This window comes from Carassius carassius, chromosome 17, assembly GCF_963082965.1.
Source record: "Carassius carassius chromosome 17, fCarCar2.1, whole genome shotgun sequence".
NCBI lineage: Eukaryota > Metazoa > Chordata > Actinopteri > Cypriniformes > Cyprinidae > Carassius > Carassius carassius.
In genome coordinates, this window is record NC_081771.1 from 31069920 (window position 1) to 31079512 (window position 9593).

General features: G+C 38.7%; 2 protein-coding genes across 2 annotated transcripts; one reads left to right on the top strand and one right to left on the bottom strand.

Annotated features, from left to right (window-relative positions):
* Positions 1–2827, top strand: LOC132160625 (E3 ubiquitin-protein ligase RBBP6-like). The gene is made up of 10 exons (XM_059570266.1): positions 1–444; positions 625–724; positions 828–864; positions 1331–1378; positions 1583–1671; positions 1743–1839; positions 1933–2072; positions 2147–2319; positions 2389–2492; positions 2572–2827. The coding sequence occupies exons 1-10, from the start codon at positions 285–287 to the stop codon at positions 2734–2736; spliced, it is 1113 nt and encodes a 370-aa protein (XP_059426249.1). The 5' UTR covers positions 1–284; the 3' UTR covers positions 2737–2827.
* Positions 2828–3096: 269 nt separating this feature from the next.
* LOC132090934 (kelch-like protein 41b) lies at positions 3097–7428 on the bottom strand. The gene is made up of 6 exons (XM_059497700.1): positions 6222–7428; positions 5407–5564; positions 5197–5304; positions 4448–4633; positions 3744–3890; positions 3097–3597 (listed from the first exon to the last, which is right to left on the bottom strand). Exons 1-6 carry the CDS (start codon positions 7323–7325, stop codon positions 3486–3488), a joined length of 1815 nt encoding a protein of 604 aa, XP_059353683.1. The 5' UTR covers positions 7326–7428; the 3' UTR covers positions 3097–3485.
* Positions 7429–9593: the final 2165 nt, after the last annotated feature.

The window sequence follows — 9593 nt, forward strand, 5'->3', positions numbered from 1 at the left end:
ACGTATTTACAGAATTTCAAGTTTTTCAGCATTCAGGTGCGTCTTGCGTCATGGCGGATGTTATTTGGACGCGTTTGAACAGTATCCATGGCAACGTTCTGTTTGCGTTTTCTGTAAATCTGACCGTCTCATAAATAGTATAAATATCTATGGTCTTATCAGCACCTTGCGACGATTATTGAGCTGATAGCTGAGTTAATCGACCGATTGCTGGATTTTCCCTTCGCAATTGTGATCGTTTAGACCAGTTTTGTTTTGTGTGACGAAATCCGAACGGTGTAAACATGCCTTGTGTTCATTATAAGTTTCGAAGTAAACTCTCTCACGACACGATCCCGTTTGAAAGCGTTCACATCACTGTGAGAGAGTTAAAACAACAAATTATGAAGCGCGAGAGACTGAAGCTCTGTGGTCTGCAGATCAGCTGCGCGCAAACCAATGAGGGTGAGTGCAATAAACTAACCTTAAACTTTCAGAACATTAATTAATGCTTTTATGTTCAATAAGCAGTTACCATGACATGTATGGGGTTCCATCTTGGTATTTTGATATATTTAATGTCACTCAAAGAATATGGTACTGTGAGAGTGAAGCGAATGCTTTTATTGGTGTTTTTGCTGTCAGAATACACTGATGATGAAGCTCTCATTCCCAACAACACATCAGTCATCATCAGACGAATCCCTGCTGCTGGGCTCAAATACACAAACACAAGATTTGTCAAGTAAGTCACGTGACATAAGCACACCTTTCATAATGTATATGCAATATGAAGATGTGTCATTGGTGTTTTAGTCATTTGGACTCTTTGCTGTTTGGTTTTGCAGTAATTGGCTTGAACCATCATGTGGATCTTCACAAACAGTATGTAGAAAAGTGTTTGCATTGGTATTCATGTTTATTAACATTATTCGGACAATCCGTATGGTTATTTTTGTACCCTAACATTGTCGAATGGCTTCTCCAGTATATTACAGATAACCACGTTTAATTCGTTTAATGTTACACTGTTTTTGTTTTTCGAAGGTAAGCCCACTTCCACTAAATTTTCATTCTATCTGCTCGCATTTTATCTTACATTTGCTGTATGATTACTGGAACATCACACAATAAAACTATTATTAATTCCCTGGCGGTTCAAGGCTGTGCGTCTTTATTCTGATTTGGTTTCCGTAGACAAGTGTCCCATTCATGTCTCATCTATGTCTCTGTGTGTCTTGTTCATGTCTCTGGTCTCCAAACTCTACATGACTGACCTCACTATTGTCCTAAATAAGCCTTGTGTCTTCTCACAGAGGTAAAACTCCTCTTGTGTTCATGTTTATTTCAGCAGCAGTTTGGTGATTCTTCACCAGTTTCACTGGATCTGCTTCTGAAGGTATTGAAAACAGTGAGAAATACACACACTTGCTGCACTGTAATGAACTTCAGAGTTTGCATACGAAGTGTAGTTATGAAGACAATAAGTGCTGAATATCATACACCATGTACTCTGATCCACAACGACACACAAGAAGCTTCTTCCAGGAGGTTTGAGTGTCTCAGTGCTAAACGTTAAAACATCCAAATGCCTGTGAAACAGACTGAGAATCTGGCCGAGGCAAATGCATCAGAGGAGGACAAACTCAAAGCTGTGATGTACCAGTCCAGTCTGTGCTATTATTCCAGCAGGTGAGTGTTCAGATATTGATCTGATTGAATCTGTGACCCATGAGAGTTGCTCATGTTCCACAATTCATCAGTGACGCAATGAAGCTGATCGGACTGCTTCCCCCAAACTACATCTGCTTCCGCTGTAGGATTCCAGGACATCACATTAAAAACTGTCTGAGCAATGCGGTAACTGGGCTTTGAGAGATCACAGCTGCTGTGAACTTGAGCTCGTTTCTCCGTCAGTCTTTCAGAGATTGAATGTCATTCATGAATTCACAGGACAAAAATCATGCTCCTCTTAAACGCATGCGGAAATGCGCAGGGATTCCTCGTAGTTTCCTGGTGGAGGTGGATGATCCTGACAGAAAGGGAGTCATGATGGACAGCAGTGGGAAATACGTCATTCCCGTTATGGATGCGTGAGTTTACTGTACTTGGTCTTGCCTTGTACTTGAGTCTTTTGCTTGAATCATGTTGTGTTTGATCTGTTTAGCGATGCCTATGCCATTGGGAAGAAAGAGAAGCCACCCTTCTCACCCCAGAATGAGCATTCATCCCCTTCCTCATCCGATCCGATTCCTGCTGCTCTGCTGTGTCTGATCTGTAAGGATCTGCTGACTGATGCCGTGATGAGTCCCTGCTGCAGGAGCAGCTCCTGTGATGAATGTGAGTGTCTGATCAAACTAACATCAGTCAGAAGCAAACAGACTGTTTCTGACAATCTTTTGGTGTCAGGTATCAGAACGTGTCTGCTGGAGTCTGACGGACATGTTTGTCCATCCTGCAGACAGTCAGATGTTTCTCCTGACAGTTTGACTGCAAACACTGCTTTGCGTCAAGTATGACCTTAAACGCTGTTTCTTCTTGTAGTTCATCTTCTGCATCTTCAGAGCTATTTTCTGATTCTTTCTCACACAGGAGGTGAATCATTTTAGGAATGGAACCAGATCTTTGCACTCCTACAGCTGTCGATCCCGGTCTCCCAACCAAGAATCAAAGAGTCGTCGGGATGTGAGAGGGAATCGTTCCCGCTCCAGATCTCCTCTAAACAGATATACAGACCAGAAGAGACCACACTACTGAGAGGCTTTCAGTCCTGCATTGGAGAAACCTTGTGAAGCATTGACTTCAAGCTCTCAAAGAAACACTAGCAGCAAAAAACAAAAACAAAACAAAAAAATAAATAACTTGTTTTGTATCAACTATATTTTCTATTTGCTAGAAATAAACATGAATTTATATATTGTATATAATGTAGTAATTAGTAAAAGGTTATAGAAACAATATCAAATAGTGATATAGAAAGAAGTGTTACAACGGATGCATGGAGAAACTGTGATAGGTGAACTTGAAAATAAAAAAATATTACTACAAACATGTTGCATTTAAAATAATGTAACTGACCAGCCAGAGAAATCTATGTGCTTAAAACACACAAGTTGATATGGTTTAAAAATGTTTATTTTACAAAAAAAAAATACACATATTTTAGTATTTTTGAAGTAGAGAACTAGGGTTCATTTTTATTACAGTATAATAACAATGCAGAAATGTGCCTGTTCTTGCTTGCATGGTTCTGTCAAAGCATTAAATGAGAAATGGCTCATGTTCACATACATACACACACATTTCACATTAACCTGTGTTTGTCTAAAGTGTAAAAGTAAAACACTTTAGGGAACCCAAAAGCTTTTGCACTTTTATGAAAAGGGTTTAGTTCCCTTGGCTTCTCATTTTAGACTAGATATAATTGGCCACAGACAGCTGTGTGCTGAGGTCAAAGGTCACATGATGACAGAGGGGGTTAAAAATAAAAATAAAAAGGGTTTGATTTAAAGTTTGGGCATCCTGGCAGCATTCAGACGCATACCAACACAGGACGATCCGGAAGCGTAGCGCATCTCTCTCAGCATGCCGCTCCATGTCTTTTTGTCTTCTTCATACCTGTGAAAGAAAACAGGTCAATACATAAACTGACATTCAGTTCTGCTGGATCTATTCCAGGGCACTTTCTTGGAACTTGACTAATAAATTGAAAAAAAAAATTTTCACTTCCAGAAACAGCTGGACACTGAATCAGGATGACTTACTGCCACACATCAGTGATCTCAGAGGGTCCGATGTTTTTGTCCTCCAGCTCTACAATAGCAAAGCCACCAATGGCAAAGAGGTTTCCTCCGGTGCTTACGAGATTCACCGAACTGCGCTCCTGAGGGAACTCTGTGAATGTGTCCCACCTGAGAACGAATAATATTAATTACATTACATTAATTAATGTAATATTAATGTAATGTAATTACATGCAGAAGCAGTGCAGGCAATTTCAATAATTTCACAAGCAAACCTGTAAATTGCATAGAATCTATTTTGTTTCTTAGTTGTTATTGTTAGCTAAATTTAGAACTTTAAACAAAATTCAATAATTGAAATAAAGCTGAAATAAAATAAAATAAAATAATTAGATGAAAAACTTGAGAAAACTAAATTAGAGATGTTGCCTTGGAATCTAACTGAAATAAAATGTTATTTAAACTAAAAGTGAAATAAAGATAAATAAAACCTAAAGCTAAAATTACTAAAATTGAAACAAAAATAAATGAAAATATTTAAAATAAAAAAGAAAAAGCACATTAAATTTTTTAACAAACTGAACTAAAATAAAAAACAAATCTATACAAATAAACACCAGTTCAATATATATATATATATATATATATATATATATATATATATATATATATATATATATATATATATATATATATAACTAAATAACACTGGAGATAAATCATACTTGTTTGTTCCAAAGTCGTAGGTTTCAGATAAAGCCGTCAGTCCGTCTTCATTTACTCCCCCAGTTACAATGATTTTTCCCTTATGAACTACGGCACCAAACATCGCTCTGGGCGTCTTCATAGCAGCCAGTTCTCGCCATTCTGACTGCTTGTGGTTGTACATGAACATTTTATTGAGAGCTTTGCTGTGAGAGACAAAAGAGATTTATTCACTTTAAGTTTTTTATATACATTGGTTCATGTTACTTTAAAAAAAGTGTTATCTTTCTTTCTAAAATGTAGTAGCTTGGCTTCATCTCAGTCTGACTTACCTGACTTAAAAGGGGCTGTTCTTCATTTATAACTACATGTATAATTGTATAATTTTCTATTATGTATTTATATCAATTTAATCTTAAACCACTTGTTTCAAACATGCAGAGCTGTAGGTGCTACACATCAAGATCAGTTCACAGTTTGGCAAATTTTCTTTACTTTTTACTAGTTCTTCTGATGTTTAGTCATAGCTGTGAATAAAAGTCAATAAATGCTTAGGACTGAGGATAAAGTTTCATCAAGCTGTTTGATCTAAAAAGTTCCATCATTGTTCCTAATGATAAGAGCCCTTTAAGTTTCACATTGTATATAAGATTTTTGAGGAACTTTGATGGATCACAGAAAGCTGCAAGCACCATATGTTCCTTAACCCCTCTGATCTTAGTTGCACACACACACACACACACACACACACACACACACACACACTTACTTGTCATCTGTCTTTCCTCCGATGCAGTACACCATGTTGTTATGCGAGACAACTGAATGGCCGTGAAAACGCAGAGGAAGCTTCTTGGTCTCGTGCCATTTCATCTTTCTGCAATGACATGAAATACTATTGAAGCCACAGATCCGAGCCAGCAGTCAAGTGTGATGGGCAGAATCAGCAGCTGGACAGACAAAGCTTTTGAATTCATACTCAGTGTCATAACACATGACGGAGTCGAGGGACTCGTTGGTCTGCAGGTCTTTGCCAGCGATGGCGAACAGCAGGTTTTCAGATTCCCCCAGACTGAACAGGCATCGAGGGCTGGGCATAGGAGGCATTGCCTTCCAATCAGCAGCAATACTGTCCAGCTGGATATGATAGAATAGTTTTAAAATGACAAATAATTTCCAATAATACCATACAATATGGTTTAAGAGTAGCTATCATTAACTAATAATTAACAAATTTATTAATATAGATTCCTTTTCATTTATAAACAAATTTATAATATTGTAGACTAATAATGTTTTCATATATTATCAAATGTTGCTACATTATCACCTAATTTAGATATATCTGCATATAAACAGTATTTTCGCATATGGTAATATATAAACTAAACTACTAAATTATGTTGTCGCAAGGTTTGAACTATATTATCACCCAGCTCTAATCTGCTAAATTCATATGATATTATTAATAGTAACATCTTGATTTTCTGTAAAACTTCTTTGAAACCATATGCATAAAATTAATTGACTTTACTTCAGAGACCTTAAATATAGGACATAAGAAAAAAGTTAACTTTTTTTAAAGTACCAAGGAAATTGATTGACGTTTGTAGATTCAGTTCAAGGATCCATGAAAAGATCATAAAGATTCCATACTGGTCCTTGTCTAGCTAGTGGACCAGCATGATCCTCTTGGTGAAGACCATAGAGATCCCTTCTGGTAAAGCAAGTTTAACTAAGAAAACTAGTGTGGTTACCATCACACCAGCACCTTGTTTTAAAATCATTTTGTACCTGGTAGAAGTAGCACTGCAGAGGAGAATCTTTGCTGTCTTCATCGACAAACAGGCCACCAACGATAAAGAGCTGGTTCTTCTTGGTGCAGAGACTCACATGGTTCTTTGGCACCTGTTCTGCTATGGCAGCCAGAAAACACTCATTCTCTGCCACGTCGTACGCCACAGCGGCCGTGTCATTGATCATGACGATCAGGTCTCGTCCATACATCCCCAGTCTACGATTATCGTTCAAGTATCCCGGCAGCAGCTCCTCTTCCTCCTCTGCTCCAGCCTCTCCTTCCTTCTTCTCTTTGGGTTTCTTCTCGGGGAGTTTTCCACTGAAGGCTTCTTTGATGATTTGCAGCTTCTTCAAGAGTTCTGGATCTGCCTTGATTATGTCATCGGTCTCGACTTTCTCCCGAAAGTACTTCTCTGGAAGAAGGCGGAAGCGGATGCACTCGAATGCTTCGCCCAGACTCTTGGCACGCTTGGCCTTGTCGTTGCGCACCCACTTCATCACCGACTCAAACACAACCTCCTCCTTCTCCACGTTAAGAGTGTCTCCACCAATCAGAGCCAAGAGCTCGTGAGGTGCCAGCTGAAGAAACTCATCCTCAGCTGCCACGGTTTCGAATCGATCAGCGATGAAATCGCGTGCCGCTATGGCGAGCCTGGGAACACCGAGGACCAGGCCGAGCCTGAAGACGGCGAGACAATTAAACAGAGACAGCTTCTTCTGGAGATAGTTCACACATACTGTAAACACTGAGGGAATCTGGAATCGGTTCGCCACTGCAAAGATCTCCTGAACATTGTCATCTGTCAAATCAATTTCAGCGGAATACAAATACTGGATGATCATATCCATGATATTTGGATCAACGTCATCCAGAATCACTTCCTTGCCACTTTCCTTCTCCTTGCCATCTTCAGAGAAGAAGAGCTCTCTGAAGTAAGGACTACAGGCGGCCATGATCAGGCGGTGGCAGGGAAAGCAGCGGTCGCCGATTTTCAAAGTGCAGTCAACAAACTTGTTCTCATTCAGAAGTTCCTTCAGTCCATCCTGAAGCAAGGTGCTCTGGAACAGCCGCAGCTCATCCTTTATGGCTTTAGGATCCATGCTGTTGCGTTTCAGGATGGGAATTGACGGATAAGAGAAGAAAAAGGGGAGAAGGTGGCTCCAGGTCTGCTCGCCACACCGGCCAGGCTGGAAAAGGACAGAGTGCTAAAAAGATTCCCAGAGTGCAGAGGCTGTTATTTAATCCTGCCATTCTAAATATAACCCTCTCGCTCTTGCCCACCCCCACTGCCTCTGTCATCCCTCAATCTTAGTTGTGAAGAAAGGGATCCCAGTGTGATGGCCATTCTAGACAGCAGCTGTCACAACGGGACAGGACGAATAAAGCTTTGAGGAGACTTACATCTCGGCAAAATTGACCAATCCCAGACCTTTCTTCTATGCTTTGTCCGCAAGTTTATATTCAAGTGTCTTTGAGTTTAATTCCCCACATAAATGAAGGGTTAACTAGCAGTGTTTGGAGACAGCTGCGACTACAACAGGTGATGAGCCATTTTCAGCTGTGAACTTTATTATGCATGCGTCAGATCCTGGGAGGAGACAAAACTCTTAGTGTAGCTGGTCATACTTGTGCACTCTCAATTAATAGTGCAAAAGTTTCCTTTAGGGATACAGCAGCTTCAAAGTCACCCTCGAAGGGACATTTTTGTACATATTTTACCAATAAAAGGTTGAAGGTAGTACCTTGAGGTTACATATTACCACCCAAAGTGGACCTTTTAAACCTACTACACCAGATGTACCTCTAAAGGTAAACTTTTTGCAAATTCTGTGTGGAAAACAGCTAAAAAACAAAAACCTCAAATGTACAAACGATATCAAAGATGATCTCTTCCTGGTTAAACAGTATTTGGGGTCATTATAAATACAACTCAGACGAATAGTTTGAGATTCCTTAGTGCTATTCAAAAGAGCCATCATAAATATGCAGGATTTCGTTTTCCCAACTCTATCAAATGGTTCTAGAATGATCTCAGGGCTCAGAGGAGAGCACCAGTCACATACTAATACTCAAATTAAAGCAGGCAGAAATGTGTTGGTGGAAGGAGACATGTGCAATTGAAGTCAAAGCATAAGGGACAGATGTGTGAAACTGTTAAAGAGGAAGCATGAGGAGATATTGATGATGACGAGTGAAAAACATACCAGTTTAATTGACTAAGGTTAGCTGAGGTTTATTCAGCATGTGGGTTTTCAGCTTTCTCAGACATCACAATATCAAAATACTGCTAATAAAATTTTTTCTCTAAGAGATGGCAGAGTGCAACCTCAAAGTCAATACAGAACATATGCCATGCTACCTCATTATAACTCTTACTATAACCAGCACAACATCTGGATTTGTTGACAGTGTAGCAGCCAGCCCATTTTTCCAAGTACAAAATATTTTATTACAAAAAGTACAAGATACAAAATGACAAGCTTTATTACACTGACAAAATAGTTCTCAAAATCCAGATTACATTTCATTTATTACATTAATGCCAATTCAAGAATGTTGCATGTACAATATTACAGTATTGCTTCTTCACAGTTCTGCAGGATGTGATATGAAAAGCACTGTGCTTCATTAACTACCTACTCTCAATGAAATCTCCTGTCCTACCAATTTTTCATATACTTTGTGTATTTCAGTGCAGATCCATCATATTTGAGTGTGAGGAGAAAGGGAAAAGTATCCAAATGGATATCAGCCTCCTAAATGCAAAGAAATGAATGAAGAATGTGACTATATGGAAGGAACTGGTGTCCGTTTTCATTTACTAAATAAAAGTTTATTTCAAGTGTGTATTTTACCTGCTCTCACAACAACACATGTCTTTTTGCACTCTTCTTCTGTGTCAAAGCGGTTCCAGTTCCCATCACAGCCTCCGTACCAGAACTGAGTTCAGTGAGAGCAGAAAATATAGACAATTTGATGACAAGATAATATAGGAATCCATGTGATATCACACATCCTGCGCATGCTTATGCAGCAGACTTTGCAGTTTTAAATAAGTAAAAAATTAAATGTCATAAAATGACTAAATCTAGTGATGCCCCCCACACCCAGTATACAGCATTACCAATAAAAATAGTCTAATAATAATAATATAAAAATATAACAGAAAATCAGTAAACAGACTTACAAGGCTGTGAGATGGATAAAAATGTTTTCTTGAAGGCCTATTTTATTATGTTCTTTATGTACTTTATGTAACATTTATTCATGATAAGCTTCATTAAAATGCTGAATATATTGTGTGTAATGCTGTCCAGTAGCCTAGGCCTCTTAAAATAATGAATATAATTTAATAATCTTTTAACTTC

Excerpts from the sequence above, each read along its gene's own strand:
- LOC132160625 (XM_059570266.1), top strand. The coding sequence starts at position 285 with ATGCCTTGTGTTCATTATAAGTTTCGAAGTAAACTCTCTCACGACACG. Across the intron at positions 445-624 it reads CTGCGCGCAAACCAATGAGG|AATACACTGATGATGAAGCT; the intron begins GTGAGTGCAATA and ends TTTTGCTGTCAG. Across the intron at positions 2,073-2,146 it reads GTCATTCCCGTTATGGATGC|CGATGCCTATGCCATTGGGA; the intron begins GTGAGTTTACTG and ends TGATCTGTTTAG.
- LOC132090934 (XM_059497700.1), bottom strand. The coding sequence starts at position 7,325 with ATGGATCCTAAAGCCATAAAGGATGAGCTGCGGCTGTTCCAGAGCACC. Across the intron at positions 5,565-6,221 it reads TGCAGTGCTACTTCTACCAG|CTGGACAGTATTGCTGCTGA; the intron begins GTACAAAATGAT and ends TATCATATCCAG. Across the intron at positions 3,598-3,743 it reads GAGATCACTGATGTGTGGCA|GTATGAAGAAGACAAAAAGA; the intron begins GTAAGTCATCCT and ends TTTCTTTCACAG.